The following is a 25000-nucleotide window of genomic DNA, read 5'->3' as shown; positions in this document are numbered from 1 at the left end:
ACAAAAAAACAACCACTGCCTCCAAGTGTGTGAACTTGAGGACAGAGACAAAGGGCAGAGAGACACACACAAACACATATGCACGCACACAGACACGCACACACACAGACACGCACGCACACAGACACGCACGCACACAGACACACACGCACACAGACACGCACGAGCACACAGACACACACGAGCACACGCACATAAAAGCACAAAAACAATAGTGGCCGTCCAAGAGGCAAGGAAGTCCAGTCTCGGTCTGTTTTTGATTCATTGGCTGTGAATGACCTGTGTCAGACTAAACACCAGCCTCCAGTAGCGGGCAAAGGAGGGGGCAGGAACCGAGATCACAGCTGCACCAAAGCCAACAACAGCCCCCCACCGCCCCCCAGTCCCCCTCTTCACCTTGAGCTCCCGAATGACCTTGGGCTGCCCACTGCTAGTAGATAAGAGAAGCAAAGGATGAATAAGGGGGAAAGAGGAAGAAGCATGGAGAGAGAGAGAGAGAGAGAAAGAGAGAGAGAGAGAGAAAGCGAGAAAAAGAGAGTGAGAGAGGATCTCTGCACCAGTGGATGAGGTGTAAACACAACACACATACATACACATACACACATACACACATACACACACACTCTAACAGTGAATTCCCAATACGAAGACCTCCAAGCATGCAAAAAAGCTTTTTTTTTTTGAAGGAAGACTGAAAAGAAAAGAGAGAGGAAGAGAGGGTGAAGGAACCCAAATATTCTGCTGTTTCCCAGAACGCAGTGGCAGACAGGAATGGTCTGTGTGGCACCTTCTGATAACAGATTTGACTATCTGCTGCCCGCACAATACGCTTACATCTTCACTCAGCCAAAACTACACGCTGTATCTCCACACGCAGCCACACAAGCAGACAGCCCCTTCACTCGAACAAACAAATAGTGAACTGGCTCTCGCTGGCCCAACTGGAGATGGCTGATAAATCAGCCTACAGGCAATGTGCTTGTATGGCGACAGATCACATGGTAGGGGTGCCCCCTTGTGGCGAGATCCAGGAACTGCCCTAAATGTGTCGATATATTCTGTGTCAACAAAGTTAATGTTTTTTTTTGCACCTGGTGTGTGGGATTCTTTTTTAAAGAACCAGGTATTTATGTGAGGGGACTCACTGCAGTACTGAGAGCAGTTATTCAGTTATGGGGTATTCATATGAAGACTGTGTGTGTGTGATGTATGTCACCTTCCATGTTGAAAGTGTTCTTACTGTGAATCTGCACCACTTTGAATTAGTCTTTCAAATAAGGTAATAAGCCAATGGTAATGGTAACAAGCTAATGATCACGACTTTTGTTTGCACCAAATCAACACAAATGAAACTGACAGCAACAGCATTATGTGTTCAAAAACATCAAAAGTATGATTGATGCAGTACTTCTAATCCATTTACCGGTAAATTATGCTCAAAGAAGTAAATTGTGTGTGTGTGTGGTTACTCACAATGAGGCACAATGTGGTGACTATATTTGACTATGTGTGGGTGGGGGACATCAGTGGGTGACTGCATGTGTGGTTACTCACTTGGATAGGCCTGTGTCAGAGTCAATGAGTGTGTGTGCGTGTGTGTGTGTGTGTGTGTGTGTGTGTGTGTGTGTGTTGTGTGTGTGCGTGTGTGGTGTGTGTGTGTGCGCGTGTGTGTGTGTGTGTGTGTGTGTGTGTGTGTGTGTGTGTGTGTGTGTGTGTGTGTGTGTGTGTGTGTGTGTGTGTGTGTGTATGGTTACTTACTTGTAAAGGACGGGCCGGTCCTGTAGCGCCTCCATGGCCTGACTCAGCACAGGGGTGATGTCACACGACTCCTGGGTCAAGCCCCTGCACTCGTCTACAGAGGGAGGGATGGAGAGATGGAGGAGTGGAGGGAGGGAGCAGTGAAGGAGAGTAAAAGGAGGAATTAGGAGGCCAGAGAGAGGAAGAGAAGTGATGAGAGAGAGAGAGAGAGAGAGAGAGATAGTGGAGAGGGAAAATGAGAGCAAATGCTTTTCTAATGTGCAATCTGCATTGAGGCACATCAGTATTCAGTGCATATCCATGTTCAATATTCCTGCACCGGGCCCCCTCCCCACACTCACTAACATGCTGACCCAGACATTTCTATATCGGAAAGAGACTGAGGGTCTCACTGAAATTACACTGAAGCCATTTTGTGTAATTCCATTTATGCAGCCAACAAATGCAGCCAACAAATAACACTACAAATTAATGTTTGCCATAATGTATACACTATAAAGCCTTCATAGGATAATATTTATCTTATTTTATTTTGGCATGAAGAGTTTAAAAGCTAACAACAACTTGAAAATGAATTCCATGAGTAGCTCCTGAGCTCCATCACTTCCTCTTACGTTCACAAAAAGCCAGTGCGATGTAAACCTTGTCTCTATGTCTCTGTATACGAGAGAGACGAACTGCTTCCAAATGCCATGAGGGTGGGACAGCATGTGAATCACGAGCAGGGGTGTGTGTGGGAGAGCCAGTAGGTGAGTGGACATTACTGCATACATGTGTGGGAGTGAGCAGCTTTGTGTGAGTGTGTGAGGAGTGTGTGTGTGTGCGTGTGTGTGTGTGTCTATCGGTACTCACTCTGGGCCCAGCGGTAGAGCTGCTCGTAGGATGCCTCCTGCAACACAGCCATCTGCTCCATGATCTCCAGCCTGCACACACAACACAACAACACTTAAACACACACACACACACACACACACACACACACACACACACACACACACACACACACACACACACACACACACCACTTCACACTTTCCCACAAGACACAAAGCACAACAGTGCTGCAACCTTAATACACACTAGGTGGGTTTACATTTAATTTTTTTTGCCATTCCGATTAAACTATTCTGACAGAAAAATGTGTGCTGTTTACATTGGGTACGTTCTATTCCGCTCTCAAGCGCTTTAGAATTTTTCCAATTGACCGTATACATGGCTCTTTCATTCTGATTAAAGGTGTTGATCAAGGTGTTTATACTGTATGTGTAATTCTAATCGGAACATAATAACTTCATCAAACCACACAAAGCACACAACACTCACAGCACAGAATTCAGCCTGGTTGGTTTGAAGTGCATCATATTTTTTTTAAACTGAACTGAATTAAACATGACTGACAGCAGTTCACTAGTCTTCATTGTGAAAGAGCACAAACGGGCTGCTCTGGCTAACAGAATGTTTCTCTGTTTTAATGTATCATCATTTTGGTACTGTTTATATCGATTTGGTATTGAAGAAATACTTCATAGTGTTTTGATGATACCATGTCCAATCGAGCTTCCAGTACATCTCAGGTTCTAACCTCAATGTGCCTATAATTCACTACACTTACATCACACTGTACATAATGTTCTTATATGCAGAGTAGAAAACTCACACATGATATCACATGAGGATAGATGCAGGGAGTCAGCAGCTGAAACATGTAAAGGTAAAAAGCTAATAATGTCTAGTCTGTATATAACAACATTAAAGGACAACTCCGAGTGCTTTCGGTAAACAGAGAAAGGGAGATCTATGTGAAAAATTTCCGGAATTCTCCTTTAAGTATAAAGTTAAGCTACATTCGACTAAATGAAATTGGATTACACTAACATCACGTTTCATGTGGCACAAAAGGTTTTTGTGCAACATTTCCTTAAGCAGTCACGTAAGGCAACCATCCCGTTTGTTTTGCTTCTTCAATCAAACCAGACTAAATGCGAGTTATCTTTTTGAACACGTCTTTCTCTCCATGCAGGTGTTTCTGTGGCAGATTGACATCCTTTGAAGAGGTAACTCAGGAAAAAAGTCCGCTCCTCACTTAATTGTGCCTAATATGTAGTTTCATCACATACTGTGAGCCGTCACACTTATCAAGGGTGAACGCCACACAAAAAAAAAGTCAGATGATTCAATATGACACTGGGGGAGAAATGTATTCCTAACCTTTTCGTTTTTAGGGGTGGTGGGAGTGGGGGGGGGGCGTTTCACCGGGGGAAAAGTAATTTCACTTCACTAATAGCAACCTGACAGTGAGAATGACGCACAGCTGTAGGAGTGCATAATGGATTTGGGGTGAATGTGTGCTCGTTTGTGGGTGTGTAACATATTGGTGTGAGAGTGAACGTGTGTGTGTGCGTGTATGAATGCAGGTGTGTGTGTGTGTGTGAGGTTGTGTGTGCGTGTGCTTGAGCACCTGTGTCTGTGTGTGTGTGTGTGTGTGTGTGTGTGTGTGTGTGTGTGTGTGTGTGTGTGTGTGTGTGTGTGTGTGTGTGTGTGTGTGTGTGTGTATGTTTGTTTTTAGGTGAGTGTTTGTGTTTGCGTCTCACCCTGCTGTCTGCTGGTTGGTCCGCAGGAGAACCTTGACATCTTCATGGATTTGCTTCACCCGATTCAATGCCTTGAAAAAGTCCTGCAAGGGGAAAACATTAATTTTTAAAAAAAAATTGTGACGGTCAAAGTGACTGGCAGATGTTTCCTTTTCCGGACATTTAGTCCATGGGCCAGATGAGATGTCATGAGATGACGTTTGATGGACTGTAGTTAGCAGGTGCGTATCCCACAAAAGGCACCTGCCATTCGGACAGGGGAGATGCTTTTGGAAAAATAAACCATAAAAAAATTAACCACTTCACTGTTATGTTAGTATTTTGTTTGTTGTTTAAAAACATTGTATATGATGGCCTTGAAGTCTTGAGTTACTGAATTGGCTGGTACCATAAAGCCTAAGTTTGTGCATGCTCTCTCCAACGCAAACAAGATGTGTGTTCCATAGCCAAGTAATTCTGCTATATAACATTGAAAACAGATAAATGTGTTTATTTGAAGCACACATACAAATACTGTAGGTCAGCTTCAAGTAGGCCTATGCGCACTTACGTGACTACTTCAAGTATTAGCCTATGCACAATAGATTTTTCTTCTTTAGCCTGCATAAGTATGTCCGAGGCCACCCAAATGAAGCGGTGTGTCCAGGGGTGTGGGCAGTTCCTGGACCCACATTCCATTTGCATAAGCTGTCTGGGTATATCTCACGCCCGGACAGAGTTGGCGGTCCCACAACTCTGCTCGCATTGCGAGAGGCTGGGGCCAAAGGCTGTCCTCTCCCGGGCTCGCTTGCTTGTGGAGATGGAAGCCAACGGCCCCCCTCCCAGCCCGCCTCTCTCGGGGAGCCACTCGCATTTCCTGAGCGGCTGCTTGTCGAGCAGGGGGAGGCGAATTTGCCGGTCGGGCTGGCTGCAGAGTCCCCCACTGGCGATTTTGCTGCAGCCTCTCCAGGAAGCTCTCTGGGTCTCATGATGATGACCAGGTGTCCCTTGTGGCCTCCGAGAGTAGTTCGCTGGACCAGAACCCGGAGGAGAGTGTAGGGGACCATGCGCTCTTGGGGGAAACCCTATTCAGCGCGATCACCTTTCCAGGGCTTCGGGCCTTTCTCTGCCCTGCACAGGGCAGAGGAGCAGGGGCTGATCCACTCAGTCCGCGCAGTTCATGTTCCGGAAGAACAGAACAGGGCGGCAGATATGCTCACGAGGGGCCCCCAATCACTAGCCTGGCTCCGCCCTCCTACGTACATCCGCTCAATTTTCATTTCCCTTCAGCAAGTTGCCTGGGTCTGCGGTATATTCACGGGTTTTCTCCGGCCAAAAATGTGCAGGTCCAATCAGCAAACAGTGCGCTAGTTTAAGCATGACATACGACCAAATGTTAGCGATTGGCGACTTCAACAGAGTACCCACATTCAAGGAAGTTAACGCTTGGCAATGGAAAGTGGCCAGACTCTCTGTACATTTTGAAATATGTACGAGAGCTTGGTAGGACCAGGCTACCCTATCACATTGGGAGTGGCGTCTTCACCCACAGGTGGTGGAGGGGGTGTGGCATCGCTTCGGGAAAGCTCATGTCGATCTCTTTGCCTCGCGTGAGACGATACACTGTGTGAAGTGGTTTTCCCCGACCAAAAGCAATGCTCTGCGCAGTGGATGCTCTGGCACACGAATGCTGTATGCTTTCCCCCTGAAGGTATTGATCCCAGGGATGTTGGAGAGAGTGAGTAGAGGCTGGCATGAAGTGATTCTGATAGCCCCTCATTGGCCCGATCAGATTTGGTTTCCGGTTTGACCCTGGTCTGGTCTCAACTCCTTAATGGACAAGAAATGATGTACAAGCACTTGTTTTGGCCTCACACAAACAAGCATACTGTGTGAAGCTCAGATCAAATAAAAGTGGTCAGACAGTACTGACAGGGCCAGCAATAGCAAAATAAACTACAAAATCATAAAGCCCAGAAGATGGTTGAGTATAAATGAAAGGAAATCTCAGAGGTTGGCAAAACTATCTTTCTTCGCCATGCCTGATATAAAGCTGAAAATCACCACCTCAGAATGAGATAATATGGATAAATTATACATTTTCTGAATCCTTAGAGTCATGCCAGTATTGCAGTGTTTGCATCTTGCATCTCTGATGCTCCCTGATTCCACAGGATTAAAAGAAAAAAGATGATTTAGGCGGAAATAGCAGGAAAATGTGTGTGATTAAAAGTTTAAAGAGCTCCAGGGTTGGCTGTATTTGTCCAAAGTGTTCACAAAAGAACTTTAATAAAAGTTCAGATTGTCCTCTTTAAAATGATACCAAGCATAACAAAATCAAATATGCAAATATGTCTTTAACAAAGGCCAATAGCAAGATAGGCACTTGCGTCAAAAACATATTTTTTCAATGGGGGAGGGTAACTTTAACAGCTGATAACACTAATTTAGCTGTGACTGCAGGAGGGTTATCAAACGACAGACATGTATCTTTTCAAAAAGTATAAGCAACCTTTGCCACCTTGAGTGGTACCGACATCTCATCTGGCCCATGGACTAATTTTGATGATATGCCGGTCAGATATCCTATTAACGCTTCTTAATTAGTCAAGTTGAGGAAAACTGGAGGCAGGCTTTGTAGCTTAAAGAATGACATAATCAGGCCATATAGAATGCAACATGTTTATTAGCCTAACTTAAACATGCTAAACTTGTGTCAATTTAAAGCAATCTCCTCATCAAGGAGGCCCTAAACCTGCAGATCACAGACAGAAAAAGCATGCTCTGGGAACAGAACACAGTTGCATGTCCAGTGTAGTCATGGGTCTGTCTACAAGGAAAATGACAAGTGTCTTGGTGTGGCCACACACCCCGCGCATCCACTTCCAACGTCACTGATTCCGACCGATACGCCCGACACTTCGACTTTTTCTCTGTGGTGGAGCTGACCGGACATCTGAGGCTTCAGGCATTACCGATTCACCATCATCACGCGACGTCTGGCCTCTGAAAAAAGCTTTTAAGGCTAGTTTGCCTGGGCCTGGCCATGTTTGAACCGTCTAACTCATTCGTTCGTTGTTTATAACAAACGTTTAGGCTTGCGCTTTATTTGAAATGCAGCATATGCGTGTTGTTTAATAACTTTAACAGCCGGTTCCTTTAAAACATAGCCAAAGGACGGTGTATTTTTGCTTTGGTATAGGCCTACATTTTAGTCTTATTCCCAAATCCAGATTGTGTTAGGGGGACGGGATTATTTCAATTGGACAATTTGACTGGACACATTTCATTTTTTTTTCGGCCAATGTCCGGCAATTACCGGAAAACGGAAACACTGATATGTATAAAGAAATGACTTAGCAAATACGACAGCACTCTAATTTCAGCCAATTTCCTCATTAAATCTCACTCAGTGATTGACAGAGAGAGTGAGGGTTTGCACAGACACCTCCGTGTAACCCCACACTCCATTAAGGCCCACTGCAATTGTGCTAGCACCACCCTAATGGATCTGACTGTTCATCTTGCACTGAGTATGTAGGCGGGCAACCGGCATTTGGCTAACAGAGAAGTCGTGTTACACAGCCATGATGCTGCCGTAGGATGTTTTGTTCTCTTTTTCTATTTTTTGATTGGGGGGGGGGGGGTGATATTTAAAAGTGTCTATCACGATGCTGGATGAGGATAGAGTTTGTAATGTGGTCATGGTGATGAATCATGTCTGGTGGAATTAAGATGTTTTGAGGATGTGGGAGGGAAGTATTATATCTGATACTTTTGTTTGTCTGGGTTTGTGGGTTGTTGTGGCAATGAAGGTGATGTCTTATAATGATTATCAGCTTCTGTAAGGTGGTTGTTGTCTGATAAACTGACGAGTAGAAGAGATCGTGTGATGAGATTGATGGAGATAGACAGGTGTGTGGGTGAGATGGAGGCAGTATTATCAGGTACCTCAGTGACTGGTCCGTCTCTGGCTGTGCGGAGTGTGGCCATCTCCTCGCTGGACAACTGGAACTTGCCGAGGAACGCCTGAGCCACCTGGGCCCGCACCTCCAGACGATGACTGTAAGAGAGTGAGACAGAGTGAGAGAGAGAGAGAGAGAGAGAGAGAAAGATAAAGGGAGAGAGAAAGAGAGAAAGAGAGAAGGAAAGAGAGAGAGAGAGAGAGAGAGAAAACAGAGAAAAAGAGAGAGCCAATGATTAGGAAAAGCTTTATGTCTGAACAACAGTCACTGGACCAGGAAGGCATTTAGGGTGTGAGCTGCTTATGTGGAGAGAAACAGAACAGGTTAATCGCATTAATGATTCACATTTTTGTGTGAATGGATTTAATAATGGTGCACCAGCACATTTCAGGAATATAAATGCATGTGTACATTAATATAAGTATGTGTGTATGTGCGTGTGTGTGTATGTGTATGTGTGTGTGTGTGTGTGTGTGTATGTGTATGCACATTTACAAGTCACTAGGTGGCAGCCACGCTCCCCTGCTATGGTTGACTTGGCCACATTTAGATTCTGTGCACTACCTGGGTAAACTGGAGATTATAATGTTCAGAGCGGGATATCAGTCACACAGAGGAGAACGAGAGAAAGGGAGGCAAGAGAAACCAAGGAAAGAGAAAGAGACAGGGAGAGAGAGAGAGAGAAGAATAAATAAATCAACAGGGCGGGGGAGAGGTGCATCACACAACAAAAAAACTAAGAGAGAAAAACAGAGAGAGAGAGAGAGAGAGAGGAGATAAAGAGGGGAAGAGAGGAGGCAAAACGGAGACAGGACAGAAACAGGGAAAAAATGATTAGAGGAGAAAAGAAAGAGAGAGGGAGAGAAAGAGGAGAGGAAGATAGAAAGAAGCGTGCTGTATACAAGCGGGAGTGGGAGCGAGAGCGAGGGGGCCTCTGGAACCTCCAGAGATAGAGGCACATCTGTCATCACCTCCATCAGCCGCTGCCTCGGCGCTACAATAGTGGCCATGGCAACAGCACTCCTCCAGGCGAGAACTCACAGTGCAGCCCCCTGACACACACAAAACAACCCCCGGCCCATACCATACAAGGGCCCCTTCCTTTCACTTCTACACTTCTTTAAAAAAGAGACAGAGGAAAAAAAACTATTCCCTCCTCTTCCATACTTCTCATTCCTCCCCTCTCCCTGCTGTCGGATCTCGGCATATGCTTTTGGTGTGAGTGAGGGCTCGGCACTGAGCCCGTGTGTCAGCGCACGGCTTACTCAAGCAGAGGCAACAAGACCTTTGAAGGTTTCCCACACACACACACACACACACACACACACACACACCTGGGCTCTCTCTTGGAGCCGAAATGAAACAGGCCAAAGTTGTTGATAAGATGAACGCCGTGTTGCTCTAGAGTGAGGAGCACTCAGATGGGTGGCTGTCTGACAGAGCTTTCCCCTCACGCTCATGTGTTTCCCTGGACTTCACACACATACAGCAGAAAGACATCTGGTCCCAGAGATACGCGGGGGTCAGTCAGCAGAGCTGGACCTGTGCCTCCCTCGCAATCAACGTAAACTCACTCCCCTCGTCAGCAGATGTAGACAAACCGTGTCAGCCCGCTCGGGTGCTTCTTAGCCTTTCCTTTAAATCTGCGTGTGATTCACTCGCCACGGGACAGGACATGGGGGAGATCTAAGGGGAGCTGCAAACTCCGCCACAGCATCATGCACACGCACACACACACAACCATCTGCACATCATTACGACGTGGGTGACGCATCCCCCTGCTGTACTGTGCTGTATTTTCTGTGAGAAAATACTGTGAGTGTGCTTGTCTCACGGTATGTGGTATGAGAGTGGGCATGTATCTGTCTGTTTGTGGTTTGTGTGTGTGTGTGTGTGTGTGTGTTTGTGTGCGCGTGTGTGTAAACACACATATTGCTGGTTCACTTAAGCTGTACGTGATGCAATTTGCTCCGAAGTCCATGGGGCCGTTGAGGTATTTCTTAAGCGAAAGTGATAAGGGAAGCCGCCTAACTAGCACACGCCGCCATATAGGAGCCTGTTCTACCTCACAAGTCATTAGTCAGTGCTGTTCAATTAGCCTTCAGGCGGGTCCCACGAGCACGCAGTCCAAACACACCCCTCTCCGCTTCCTGAAGTCCGCTCCGTCAGCCTCGTTGGAATTCCCCTCACACTCCCGACGCGTGTCAGCAATGAATAAACTCACAGCACAAGCTCAATGCGCTGCCATGCCATTATCAGCAGATTGTCTTGCTGGCGATGGGGTGGGGGTGGGGGCGGGGTGGGGGGCTACCTATTGTTTTGTTAGTCAGAAACTTTTCCATTCTTCTTAACATTTGGTGTGTGTGTGTGTGTGTGTGTGTTTGTGTGATAGTATATGTGTGTGTTCACGTGTTTTGGAGGAAGGATAGGGACGTATTATTCATGTAGTTTGTCTTTTGTTCCCTGACACACGGCCTTATTTCTCATGTTTCAGGGATGCATTCTTCTCCGAGGGGGTTGGGTCACGCAAGAGGTCACATGGTGGATATTGAAAATCTGGAGCCCGCAATACAGGCACAATCTAGTGAATGTAGCTCATTCAAAGCACATACACACAGGTCACACACAGGCACACACACCCACACCTCGCCTCTCCATATCACCTGTGGCCCTCCTAATAACAATGGCTTCCTCTATGCAACAGGTATCAAATACACCTACACTTTCCCTCTCTTCCACGGTAAGAGCCTCTGGCCTGGAGACCTGATGCTGGATCAGTTTGACGTAACCTCCTCCCCACTCTTCCCTATGCGAGGCCACCTGTGGAGGCTGACTCCAGGAGGCACGTTAGAGCTGATGAATAACTCACAGCCCAGGGTGATGAGAGAGGGGGCGGATATCTCACACTGTTGAGCGTAAATCTACAAGACAGTTCCCCTTGGCCACCTGTAAAGTGTATGTGCGTGCATATTTTGTCTACGTTAGATGGGATGCCTAAGGTGTAAGCGAACATTCTCACACCACCCTGTGTTTGGGTGGAAGACCAAATGAAAAACAGCCCTCTCTGGTAATGATATTAAAACAGTTGCCGGTGACTACATCAGGAAACACAATTACTCTCTGACAACTCAATTCTGGAACACCAAACAAAGACAAATGAGCTACTGCCCGCCTTAATTATGCCATGCTTATAAACAGGGTCCGCTCTTAATCATATTACACATTGCACTCGTCTCGGGTATATTATCGACATGTCATTTAATCCAAAAAAATACTTCTGACTCAACGATAAGCTGTGTGCCAACGGCAGCACAAGCCGACCGTGATTAGCAATGGCATACGGAGCTTGTCAAGGGTTGTTTGGCCGTCGCCTAATGAAAACATATGGGAGGTGGCGAGAGGGCCTGATCGGCATGGAATGGGCTTCAGATTTGTCTACTCCATTTGTGTTCGTGTGACGAGAGGAAACCACATATGTCAAGTGCAATGGTATTAAGGTTACCTTTGTGATGCGAAGGTTACCTTAATATCTCTCTTTGACTCCGACTGTGTGCTCAGCGGCCTCATTTCTGATTCTGCTCCTTGCTGAAGACTCATATTATTCATACCCCCCATCCGTTTCTTTTGCACATCAACTGCAAATTATTCAGACCGAAGTAGTCATCAAATAGCTTTAATGGATTTGTGAATTACGAGCGCATTTACGGCAAGGGAGGGAATTATACTCTTGACTCTAGATAAATACGGGGAAAATAAAAAACATCTATAATATTTCCACTTATCTATTTTCTCATCTGGACCCCTTCTTGCCCCAATCACATCAGAGAGCCACAAATCAGACCAGTGTATACTTTCAGCCAATGAGAGGTAGGAAGGTTAATCACTGTGTACCTTCAGCCAATGAGAGGGGGGAAACACTAATCAACTCGTACACCTGTAAAATCTCCCGAGCATTTTCAAAAATCTAATAGACTGGGGCATTCTAAACTTCTTAATCAATGGCTGTCAGTTACAGTGAATGTATTTCTGTGTGTCTCTCTGTGTGTGTGTGTGTGTGTGTGTGTGTGTGTGTGTGTGTGTGTGTGTGTGTGTGTGTATTTCTCATAGCTTTGATAGGCTTCATAGGTCCCAACCTAATTAACAGCAACAGATAACGTGAGGCTATGTGCTTCCCCATACTAAGTGCTTAATGTTCAGTCTCTCAGAAAGAGCCAGCACCAACTAGTTTAAAAAAAGGAAGGAAAAAAACCTTCATATTTGCCTGTGTGGCAGACATGGTGTCCAGCAGAATCTGGCAGTAATCTGGCCCAAATCCGCCACATCTGGGCTCACTGCTGGGAACCGCTTGCTATCTGGCCAGGCTCCTTATCTTTATGAGTGACTAGTCTTCACAGGCTGCCGGATAAACACATCACCGCCTCCCATGCCACAGCTTTTCTGTTGGCTCAGGCTTAAAATAATAAAAAAAAAGCTAAAAAACAGCATTTGGACGCAAGCTTGCCAGCTACTTTTGGCTGCTGGGGAGCTGTGGTGTCACAGATAGCACCGGCCGTTCCGTGCCAGAACTGCACAAAGTACATTCTGTGTGCAAATAAAAATCCAAATGGAAGCCAGAAGGTAGAGCAGCCAGTCACTCTTTGAAATTTCATACAACAGAATCTTAACAATTACATAGAGAAGAGCCCAGCCCTCCTCTCCTTGGACATGTTAGTGTCCTTTAATGACCACTTAGTAGGTGTGCCGTGGAAACCTGGCATTTGCAGGTTCCAAACGATCGATTAGCCATGTGTGCAAGCGACATATTTTCTCCTCTGCTTCCTCGCCGTTTCTTTGAAGTGCATCAGACAATGGCATCTAGAGAAAAATGCTTCTCTGATTTCAAGTCAAGTCTTCATGGGGAACACAGTGGCTGTTGTTTGTTTTCAGTGGCCCAGTTATTACTTGAGATCTGAGGCTTGGCCACATTTTTCGTTTCGTTAATGATGCTTCCCTTGCTAATCCGAACTACGACTGAACTTTTGAGGGCTGTCAAAGAGGAGATGAGGGGGAAGAAAACCAACGAGTGTGCTAGAAAGACAGACAGAGCGAGACAGAGGGAGAGAGAGGGAGAGAGAGGGAGAGAGAAAGAGAGAGGGGAAAAGACCCTCCTGTTACGGAGGGTTAGAGAGATAGACAGAGTGGGAGAGAGTTAGAGAGAGAAAGAAAGAGAGGGGAAATGACCCTAAAACTCCAGCTACGGAGGGTTAGAAAGATAGACAGAGGGAAAGAGGGAGAGAGCGAGAGAGAAAGGGAGAGAGGAAATGACCTCAAACTGCAGTTAGAGTGCTAGAAAGGGACAGAGGGTGACAGAAGGAGAGAGAAAGAGAAAGAGAAAGAGAAAGAGAAAGAGGAAGAGAAAGAGAATGAGAAACTAAACAACAGTGGGCAATTAAAAGCCCATGGCTTTGTCAAGTTCTTCGGTGCGCTCTACTGAGCACTGAATTTCTCCGACTCCAGCTGCCCTGCTGAATGGACACCCGGCTGGATGGAGAGAGCCGCAGCGCAGCAAAGCACCCTGGGATAGTGGGCGAGACCCCAGTATGTATGAGTTTCCACTCCTCTCTTCATGCCTCGCTGACTTGAGCCTCTGGTGTGGCTCCCCAGACTGCCTCCGACTTCCCCCGTAAACCATGTCGACCGCAGTCGCTCAGGGATCTGGGCTGGCTATTACCCCTTAAAAAGCATGATGAAATTGGCCCCGAAGCACTCATCCCTGCACTGAACAAACTTATCTTAGCGCAGACAGTGCTGGTTTCTCTCTCTCTCTCCCTTACACACACAGACACATACAGACACATACAGACGCATACAGACGCACACGCACACGCACGCACACACGCACACACACGCACGCACGCACGCACACACGCACACACGCACACACGCGCACACACACACACACACACGCGCACGCGCACGCGCACACGCGCGTCCCCTCTTCCCTGTGATTCTCCCTGACAAGCCCATGCATGTCCCTAATGGAATCCTTATACTACGTTTAAGAAAACAGTGGGCCAAGCAACTAACAGGTTCAAAGACCTGTTTGACCACAGCGGGAGAGTAAAGTACCAGTACAAGTGTGGAATGACAGAGAGAAAGAGGGAAAATAAAGGGTTCAAAAGATACAAATCCAGAAAATCCTGAAGGAGAGAGACAGAATCAGCGTTTGTCACATATCCCTCGCAGGCTGAGCTATAAACACCTATTGTGGCATTCAGGGCAGAGAGGGGAAGAGCAGAGAGAACTCAACTGAGCACGCTCAGTTGGCCCTGGGGGGGGGCTGCAGCCTACAGTGCCCAGCATACAGATCAGGGCCAGCTGTATAGTGTCACCTTTCCAACACACGCACACACAAGGAGTGACACTACTAATTTTCTCCTGCCGACAATCCCTGTCCTCCAGTCAGTGGGGGCCGAGCCCTCGTGTCTTTTACCCACAACAAAAGCTGAGGAGAGGGGACGGACGGAGAGGAGGTGGTGGTGGTGGTGAGGAGGGTGCTGAACAAACACCGCTGCCTGCTCGCACGCCTTGTTTGTTGGTGTCACTGTGACATTTGCGTGTCCTGCTCATCCTTTTGTTCAGCCCTTCACCCGAGACTCGCTGTTTACCTTTCCGGAGCGCCGGCGTTAATGTTAACAAACCTCGCAGCGCACACGCTGACAAACTGATAGATGGATGGATGAGTGGATGGATGGATAAATAAAGGGATGGATGGATGGATGGATGGAAATGAAAAAAAAAACTGATCAGAGAGCAGAGTGATTTGAACCTGACATCAGGGGGAGACGACTGGTTGGTTCTCATCAAATCCGGCGGGCGTTTGTGACGCGTTCGTGATGGGCGAGCGAACTGACAGGGCGCTACTTTTCCCTCTGAGGGGGGAAACGGCGTCTGACACATGAGGCTTCTGCAACTGATGTGCTCCAAATGTTTAATAGGAACCGGCGCTGGCGTCATCAGAAATAAAGTGGTAATGCCATCAAAAAAGGAGATCGAGATTTCATTGCCTCCGGTGCTGCAGCGAGCCTGCGCCTAGACATAATAATATTTTTGTTTATAACAGTGACGGGCAATCCAGAAAATTGCAGGTTTTAAATCATGTTATGTCTTGACCTAGCCAATGGCAAAACTGCTGCCAAACTAACATCTAAACATCCACTTCTCACACATACTTGTAACAACTTTGATGATAAACTATATCTTCTTCAATACCTCCCAAGTTTTATGAAAAGATAACAGCAACAATATTTGATTATAACCTTGAGTTTTTGATCTGAACATGTTAACAATACAATAAATAATGAATGTAGGGCTACAACACAAGCTCTCACTGTTTCATATCAATAAAATGTATCAACAATGATTGAAACGACTCCACAGTCTGTAACAACTTCCATCTATCTAAGTAAATTGAATAACAAATTATAGCTGACGGCTTCCCTGTTTCCTGTCTGACGGGACTGTGTCTACTCTATGGCTTCACAGACACCTTAGTTGAAATGTAACCCTGGCTGCCCCGCTGGTCTCGGCGGTCCCTGCGTGTGTTTGTCAGAGTGGCTCCAGCCTGATGGTGTGTTATGTCTGAGTGTGACAGCAAAGAGCCGTATGGCTGACCCCACGGGGTGGCAGCGAGGGACGACAGTCTCTGAGAGAGAAAGAGACAGAGAGATAGAGAGATAGAGAGAAAGAGAGGGGCAGCTGCGGGCTGTTAATATTTAAGAGGCTCGGGGTCCTGCAGGAGGGAGGCGTCGAGTGCTGGAGGTCGCGACCCGCGCGGCACATCCCGCTGGAGAGGCTCCTCGGGGAGTTAAGGGAGGCATGGAGGGGTCAGGGCCGAGACAGAGAGACCAGGATGGGTGGAGGGAAGGAGAGAGGGAAGAAAAGGCATAGAGGGAGGGAGAGGAGAGAGAGATAAACAGAGGGAGATAATGATAGAGGGAGGGAGAGAAGACACAGAGGACAGGAGGCAAAGAGAGAAAGGTTGAGAGAGGTTGAGAGAGAGAGAGAGAGAGAGAGAGAGAGAGGAGGAGGAGGAGGAGGGTGAATGTGATGGAGGTCATGCTGCCATCTGGCCAAGAGCAATGAGTGGACTTGATGCTGATGAAAATGTCACCTGTGAGTAGAGGCTCCCTGATGGGGCATACAAAATTCACGAGGGCAGGGGAAGAACAGGAGGCACCAACTCCCCACCACTGCGACACGTGTGTGTGCACACACGCGCGCGCGCGCACACACACGCGCGCGCACACACACACACACACACACACACACACACACACACACACACACACACACACACACACACAAAACACACACACACACACACACAAAACACACACACACACACACACACACACACACACACACACACACGTCATGGACGAATAAGCAGGACTTATGCACATGACCAGAACAGCCTGCACCAAGTCAGCACACCTGGTGAGGTTCCTGTTCAGAGCGTTCCCACTCTGTGCCACCTTCTTCATTGGTATACTCTCACAGGCTCGCTCGCGCTCTCTCACACACACACACACACACACACACACAACTGCTCGCCATTTGTCAACATGAAAAGGTGCCTGTAACAGCATTGAGGCCAGTTCAATGGACTGTGTGAGGTCCTAGTTCCTGATGTTGTTTCTCTGGTCCATCTCCTCCATAACAATCCCACCCTCTCTCTTGAACACCCCCCCCGCCCACACACACACACTTGATACGTGTACATGCCGTCGCCCACCCCTTTTGTCGATGTCACCTTCTCTGGTAGCAGGGTCTCAGCGTCGGTGCCAGTGGAGCATGGAATTGCCAACTGTACATCACAGCTGTCAGCCTCGCCCTTGTGCCAGCTCTTACACCTCCCTCATGCTCTCACACACACACACACACACACACACACACACACACACACACACACACACACACACACACACACACACACACACACACACACACACACACACACACACACACACACACACACACACACACACACACACACACACACACACACACACACACACACACACACACACACACACACACACACACACACACACACACACACACACACACACACACACACTACCCACCATCCTTACCCACTCTCTCTCGCTCTCTCTCTGGCTATGCCAAGGTCACAGCGCCACCAAACCCCCTACTGCTCCAACAACCAGAGCAAGATCCACAATCAGTCTTTCACTAAATCTTCCAATCGTTCTCTCTGTCTCCCTGCCACTCTGCCTCCATTGTTCTCCCTCTCTCTTTTTCTCTTGCTTTCTTCTACTCAGCTTCTTTCCACACCTCTCACTTCCTCATTCTCTCTCTCTCTCTCCCTCATCACTCAATTCCAGCAGTTACCCCTCTTCCTTTTTTACCTCTCAGTCCCTCCCTCCCGCCCTCCCTCCATCTCTCTCACCCATATTGAAATCCTTCTCTCTTGCCTTCCTTCTGCCCTCCTACCCCTTCCTCTCTGCCCCTCCATTTGTATTTCTATCATTCTCCTGCCCTTTGCTGTCTCTCACCCTCTGCTTCTCTTGCGTGTCTGCCGTGCATCGCTGCTGTCACTCTCTCGTCACCAGCCCGCGCCAATCAATTCCACCCAGATGACTTTTATTGGCAGTCTCTCAATGGCCATAAACAACAATGACCCACCAGCCAGAGGAGCTGTAAAAAGCCAGACTCCCGTGTGGCACAGAGGCATGCAGAGACAGTGTGTGTGTGTGTGTGTGTGTGTGTGTGTGTGTGTGTGTGTGTGTGTGTGTGTGTGTGTGTGTGTGGCGGAAAAAATACACACATGAGTGTGCATGTGTGCGAGTCAGAGAGGAATCAATTCATCACTTGGCGCTTTTGTGCCCCTTTTGTGTCTCCTCTCCAAGCGGGGAGTCCTTCTCCTCCTCACCCGTTTGGAAGCGTCATAATCAAGCAAATCGACGCGCATCTGCCTGCGACTTCAAACAGGCCTTTCTTTCTTTCCAACTCTTTTCTTTTCTTATTCCCAGGCAAGACTCAAGAGCCACCTGACACCGCCGGTCTGTATCTGTGACTTGCCTTTGTTGGCAATCTCGAGTTGGCTGCGGCTTCGATTACAAATGAGTGGAAATGGTGGGCCATTAATTAGGACGGCATCTCTCTCTCTCTCTCTCGACAAGAAAGGTATGGAGATTGGTGTTGATGAGCAGAATTAAAGCTGTTCTTTCTCTCTTTGCACAGGAGCCCCTGATAGCCTCTGCTTTTTGTGTGCAGAGTATTGAGAGAGGAAAGAGGCAGAAGTCTGGCCAAAACCTCTCATTATTATTCAAAAAATAGCACGGCTTGCAAAAAACAAAAAGAAAAAAAAGAAACCTCACGTAGCTTAGGTTAAGCTCATTTTTCCCACTGTCTTCAAATGACATCCTGCTTGGAAGTTAGTAAATTAGGTCACATAAAAGTGCCCTCCTGCACTTTTCATTCTCTTTGATTATTTATTTAATATATCCCAAGTTTGATGCAGAATATTTAAGAAGATCTCTTCCCACATGTGAAGTGTACTTAGATATTCAGTTCCACTATTTAATCACTGTGATGATTCATCAAGAGAAATAGTCTATTCTGTTTGACTTCAGCCACTTCCTTTTTGAGTTCAAGATCAAACTATTGAGCATCTCATGTTAACCCATCTGCTCTGATGTTGTGATGATTATGCTGCAATCCAGAGGATAGAAATCTGAAGATTGGTGCAATTAAAGGCAAGACTTTACAAAGGCAAGACGAAGCAACTATTGTAATCTAAAGAATTACCTGGATTATAATTTTAACATTTCAAATCATTCTTCGCTCAGACTTTTAGTGTATGGCTGAAGTTCCAGTTAATTATTAAATCAAAATCCTGAATCCAACAATACCTCGCTCAATGTTATGTAACAAATCAATAAAGCATTCCACAGTTTTGCCTTGAACACACATATTCATAGTGCACTCTGCATCAACTCCACACACTCCAATAATTAACTCACTTTTCGCCCTGGAGCTTGTTGGTTTTCACGATCAGGTCTTGAGTTTGATCCTTAGAAGCCTGGAGGCCAAACAGGAAGAGAGTCACGCCATGATCCAAGCCAGAGTAATAACAATGTTGTAACAGCGGAGGAATGTCTATGACTCTAGCGAAAATAACCGGAGGAGTTGATGCAGGCATGGTGAAGCAGTGTTATGGTTATGGTTATGGGATTTGGCAGATGCTTTTGTCCAAAGCGACAAACAAATACAAAAACAATATAATATTTAAAATGTAACAGGGAACAGATTAGAATGTTGGTCAAACTATAATAAGGAGAATAGCAATAATAAGCAACAATGTCAATTCAATCAATAGCCTAATAAAATAAACAATTAAAATGAGGGAAAAAGCAATAATAAACAATAATGTCCATTCAATCAATAATATAAAAACAATAACATGGTAAGACTACATTAAGGAGAATATCAATAATAAACAATAATGTCAAATTAATCAACAGCCTAATGGAAATGAAACAATATTATACAAACCATAACGCATAAGAAGCGCTTAAAGAACTAAGTGCATGTTCAACAGATATGCCTTTAGACCACTAAACGACCCAAAACTATCACAGGAATGGAGAGCACTGGGCAACTCATTCCACCAACATGAAACCACTGAGGAAAAGAGTCTTGAATTAGACCTAGCGTTTATGACTGGTCGACACAACAGACGCTCATCAGAAGACCACAGTGGGCGGTTGGGGATGTACGTCTTGATTATTGAATTAAAATAACAAGGAGCAGATCCAGTCAGTGTCCTATAGGCCAAAGTGAGAGATTTTAATTCTGGCTACTATAGGGTCACTTTATTTTTCACTTTTGATGTGTGAAGAAAATTGAAGCTCACCTTCAATCTGTTGGTCATTTCTTCACAGCACGTACTCATAGCCTGAACATCTTCATGCACACTTTCCAGCTCCTGTGTGAGGTGACGAGGAACAACCAGTTCCAATGACCATGAGGACAAAAGTTTGCATTCTACAAGCAACTCATACCAATAGGAATAACATATAGCGAACACATTCATGCTCTGTAATTTATCTTCACTGGCAGCACATTTTACTTGGCATATATCATGCATAATACTGAACAATTACTTGAAGCATATACACACACATATATATTAATGTTAACACTCATGATGAGAAACCGACACCTTCCACATAGTTAGGGTTGGTATAGTTGGCAAGTGGCATGGTACAATGGCGCCGACCAGTAGGCGAGTGGCACAGGACAGTGGTGTGGGACAGTTGGCAAGTGGCACAGGAAAGTTGGTAAGTGGCATAGGACAGTGGCACAGGACAGGTGGTAAGTGGTGCTAGACAGGAGGCAAGTGCGGTTAAAGAGGCGCGGGAGAGTAGGCATTAGGAACAGTGGCGCAGTACAGTAGGCGAGTGGCACGGGACAGTGGCAAGAGGCACAGGAGTATCATTTTGTGAGTCACTCTGCTCTGTCATAGAATGTCCATGCATGTAACGTTAACACTCATGATGGGAAACGGACACTTTCCACATAGGTTTGGCTATGATTCTTTCACACAAACCTATATCACAGACCACTTGCAGGTGCAAACAATATCGGATTTTTGGTTGATTTGATCATCGGTTAACTTCGAAACAGGCACTTTACTTTGGATAGACAATAGTAATACATCAAAGGAGTGATTACCGTCAAAAAATCTAGACTGGAGTATTTCATCAGACACCGCCGATATGTTCAGTGTTCTAATCTAGACGTCAAATAGCCCTCAAACGCCCACAAATGCACGTATATTTGTGTGAAAGAATACAAAATGTTATATACTCATATACCTCAAACAACTAAGATTTGTCTCACCTCTTTAACATCTTTAAATATGCGCACAAATTCTTCATTTATTGACAGACTGCGTCGCTCGATGTCTCCTCGAAGGTTTCTTCGTGTCCGTAAACTGTTTTCAGTGAAGAACACCGACAGAGCTTTCAGTGCTTCCAGCATCTCCTGCAAATCAATACGATGTTTTCAAATCTGCCATAGTAGTGCATATCTCTACAGGAGTTTGTATTCAGAAATCGTGTTATAAACCTCCAGGGAAAATAGTTTTGCCAACCGTAGTTGGTTACAAACTGCTTCATTTGCTGGCTAGCTGCGTTAGCTTAAGTTAATAGGCAGTCGTCGGTAGCGGTATGCATATTATGTTTTTATTATTATTCCTAGGCGTAGACAGTAGAACAATAATGCATAAATTACTAAATGCATTATCATGCATTTGATGTCTGTTAACAAGTCTGTTAACTGTCAACTGCCTAGACGGCTAGCTAGGAGCTAACATGGATCATACGTGGAAGAAAAAATGTAATGTTACCTTGTCATTGTCCAACCTGGTTTCCAAAATTTTATTAAGCTTCCTTGACAAAGGGTTATTGGGCTGGACAGTGACATTGCCACTGTTTTGAATTACAGGGCTGTCACCTGCGAGCTCTACCTTTGTGTCTGCCATCCTAACTTTAGCTTATCACTCGACCACCACGTCAACGTCAACAAGGAAGTTATTAGTGCACCTACAAAAATGCTCCCAGTGAAACAAGGGTTGAATAGTTTTCGTTCCACACAATGGAATGAGCGCTGAACATGTTCAAAACAAAACAACATTTGCAAATATACATGGAAATATGCTAATTTATTGAGCATTAAACATTTTCAATCCACAATTAACGAAGTGGCATGCGCGAACTTTGCCTGTCTGTCATAGACTAGGCTCATGAAGAGTGCAAACAAGGTATACAAACTTTTTGTATGATGCAATATTATCTTAATAGTATTATAAGTATCTAAATAAATATTTAAATCGTGACTATCTATCTAAAAATCCTCAATTTTAAATAAAGTAGCCTACTAGCCTATGTCTATCTACCTGGTTGTTCTGAAGACTGAAGGCTAATGTTATTTGCATAGCAATAAATCTGAAGACCATCAAAATGACACTTGACAAATAGGCCTACCTTGATTGGAGAGGGACAAAACACATTAAGCCTAGCCTATCTCTGCTTAACAGATAACACACAATAATGTTCATTGATTAATTAACTCAATCCTGATGTTTAGAAGAAACAGCCACCTAGCTTTCTCTTCACAGTCTGAGCCAGAAACAGCTAAGACAATATGCAGGGCTCCAGGCTACTACAGTGGTGACCTTGTGATTGGGAATGGCAGCTACTGACAGTCACAGAATATCACCTTGGGTTATGATTGCATCACACAAGAAAGGGACAGAGAGGGAGAGAGAGAGAGAGAGAGAAAGAATTTAATTCATAACCCTTAATCCACCCGTGGGGACAGATGGCAAAAGGGAACCACAAGGTCAGTTTTCCCCACCACGAAGTGTGTGTGAATAATTCACAAACGTGCTCCCTGGGTAAACTTTACTTCGCTGCGTACTTTCCCCTAGGTGTCTTGACAAACACTACGGCACACCCCCCTTTCTCGATCAGGCTTATCTCCATACTGTTGATTTCCCCCCTCCAGACTCCATTGGCCGGCGCATCAATGGGACACCAGCAGTTAGGTGGTCCATGAGGGGCTAGCGTGGGGGGGGGGGGGGGCACCTATTTCGCAGTTATTACATGATAGTATTATGTGTAAAAATGCTGGTACGTAAAGGGACTTGAAAATGGCACACAAATAGACTCAGATATCCCGGAGATGAGGTAAATGGGTGCCTAGATTATTAAAATGTATCGGTCGATAGCGGTAATATGAACTTTAAAGGAGAGAGGAGAGAGAGAGATTATGCTGTGGCACTATGATAGCGGAGTAGAGTCCAACCCCTGGGTGGAGATTTGTGTGATTGATGGTCCCCTTGTGCGCTCACTCGCACACTCTCGCCCCCTGCAACCTTCCCAATTTCACCAGCACAAGGAATGTGGATGCACAGCTGGTCCCGTAGCTGAGCAGATTGGGAAGTCCGTCTTTCATTCGCGGCAGAAGACCGATATCGAAGCACGGAACACCGGAGTCAACTTCTATTCCGCGTCCACTACCGCGTGGGACTAAAGTCACTGCATTCTCGCCACATTCTTTACACTGAAAACGATACTCCTCCTTCGAAGAACGTGAACTTAGTCCCACCGTTGGCTCTACCGAAAAGTTTTCGCTTTTTACCAATTAATCGGATCACAATGCAAAACATCAGATTGGGATTACACAAATAACACGGCAGGAGACGAATGATCACGTAAGTGTGAATGTTGTGCTCTCTTACATTATGTGAATTTATGTAGCCTAATTGACATTCTTTCCGTAAGAGCTGTGCGATGTCCGTTCGACTTGTCCCCGCTTGCCTGTCTGCCTGCCCCCTGGTTTGCAGCCACCAAAACCGGAGTCTACCGTGCATTTTCTGTGCCGATGCTCCACTAAACAAGCGTTATTTCTTCATAGTCATACATACTGAATATTACCAACATTGAACATGGTGATTCTTAAACAAATTTTAAGCCATACTCCGATCTGTAAGAAACCTGGTCTTATAGATGGCAATGATTGTGTGCTTAGCGCTCTTAATATAACTTTTGTCGCGTGTTTTTATGTGATTAATTTTCATCAGTAATAGGTTTACAACTGTGGTAATAAAAACCCTCCTTTGTTCCGTGCCAGTGTAATTTACGATTAATAATACTTCTTGTTATGAAAAAAAATCCCTTGGTATCCCAGACTTAATTTGCTTGGGTGCCTTTGCGCCTCACCGGGCAATAACGTTATTTTGCCCATTATGGACCCCGACTGAATAAATCATCCAGCCTTCACAAAGCCAACATTAAAGCGCTCTTTGTTTTTAAAATAAGTGTGTTCCTTTTCATATCCTAAGTATTCTTAAACGAATTTCGCACAACTTATTTGATACATCTCCTCATACAATTTCCTCTCTCTCTCTCTCTCTCTCTCTCTTCCCAGGGGACAAGAGGACGTGGAAGTAGAAGCATGGACGAGGCAATCCCTGACATCCTTTAACTCTGTGCATTGCAATTCATCTGAAGCTCAAAGATCCCATATCGGATACACCACAGTCACTTTTGTCTCAGGAGGGAGCAAAATATAAAACAAATCCCAACCGTAGTGCACACACACACACACACACACACACACATACGCCTTTCTGTGCAAAGTGGGCCTGAGAGCTCACTCAGGCCAGCCATGGCATCCAGCCTGACGTGCGTGGGGCTGCTATGGGCCTTCCTGTCGCTGCTGAGTGCCGCCGCCTCCTGCGTTGGCTTCTTCATGCCCTACTGGCTGCTCGGTCAACAGATGGACAAGCCGGTGTCGTTCGGCACGTTCCGCCGCTGCTCGTACCCGGTGCGCGACGAGGAGCGCCAGGCCACAGTGATGGTGGAGCAGTGCGGGCGCTACGCCTCCTTCCTGGGCATCCCCAGCCTGGAGTGGCGCATCTGCACGGTGGTGACGGGCGTGGGCTGCGGCCTGCTGCTGCTGGTGGGTCTCACGGCGCTCATGGGCTGCTGCATCTCCGAGCTCATCTCCCGGACCATCGGACGCGTGGCCGGGGGCATCCAGTTCGTGGGAGGTGAGTTTGGGGGCCGGACAGGCCAGTGCTCGAGGTCTGGGCATTGGGAGAAGAGGATGATGTATGGCTTGTGAAGT

The 25000-nt window shown here is 46.1% G+C and overlaps 2 protein-coding genes across 2 annotated transcripts in view; one reads left to right on the top strand and one right to left on the bottom strand.

Annotated features, from left to right (window-relative positions):
- The window catches only part of cog6 (component of oligomeric golgi complex 6), a 36932-nt gene extending 15050 nt beyond the window's left edge, over window positions 1-21882 (bottom strand). Inside the window, exons 1-8 of the mRNA XM_076282290.1 lie at window positions 21714-21882; window positions 21206-21349; window positions 20217-20288; window positions 19324-19382; window positions 8280-8391; window positions 4350-4432; window positions 2611-2681; window positions 1759-1852 (exon numbers count right to left, since the gene is read on the bottom strand). Coding sequence (XP_076138405.1) covers window positions 1759-1852; window positions 2611-2681; window positions 4350-4432; window positions 8280-8391; window positions 19324-19382; window positions 20217-20288; window positions 21206-21349; window positions 21714-21848 — 770 coding nt within the window. The 5' untranslated portion in view covers window positions 21849-21882. The remainder of the gene's footprint in view (window positions 1-1758; window positions 1853-2610; window positions 2682-4349; window positions 4433-8279; window positions 8392-19323; window positions 19383-20216; window positions 20289-21205; window positions 21350-21713) is intronic.
- Window positions 21883-23201: 1319 nt separating this feature from the next.
- The window catches only part of LOC143121727 (LHFPL tetraspan subfamily member 6 protein), a 53596-nt gene continuing 51797 nt past the window's right edge, over window positions 23202-25000 (top strand). Inside the window, exons 1-2 of the mRNA XM_076282289.1 lie at window positions 23202-23582; window positions 24299-24923. Of these exons, the coding sequence (XP_076138404.1) occupies window positions 24539-24923 (385 nt within the window). The 5' untranslated portion in view covers window positions 23202-23582; window positions 24299-24538. The remainder of the gene's footprint in view (window positions 23583-24298; window positions 24924-25000) is intronic.

Source organism: Alosa pseudoharengus, unplaced genomic scaffold (genome assembly GCF_046254945.1).
Source record: "Alosa pseudoharengus isolate Yale_2024_CS ecotype anadromous, Long Island Sound unplaced genomic scaffold, YU_APseudo_1.1 YU_APseudo_1.1_scf_13, whole genome shotgun sequence".
In the NCBI taxonomy this organism is placed as follows: Eukaryota; Metazoa; Chordata; class Actinopteri; order Clupeiformes; family Clupeidae; genus Alosa; species Alosa pseudoharengus.
The sequence above is the reverse complement of the archived record's forward strand: the minus strand, read 5'-3'. Positions and strand labels throughout refer to the sequence as shown.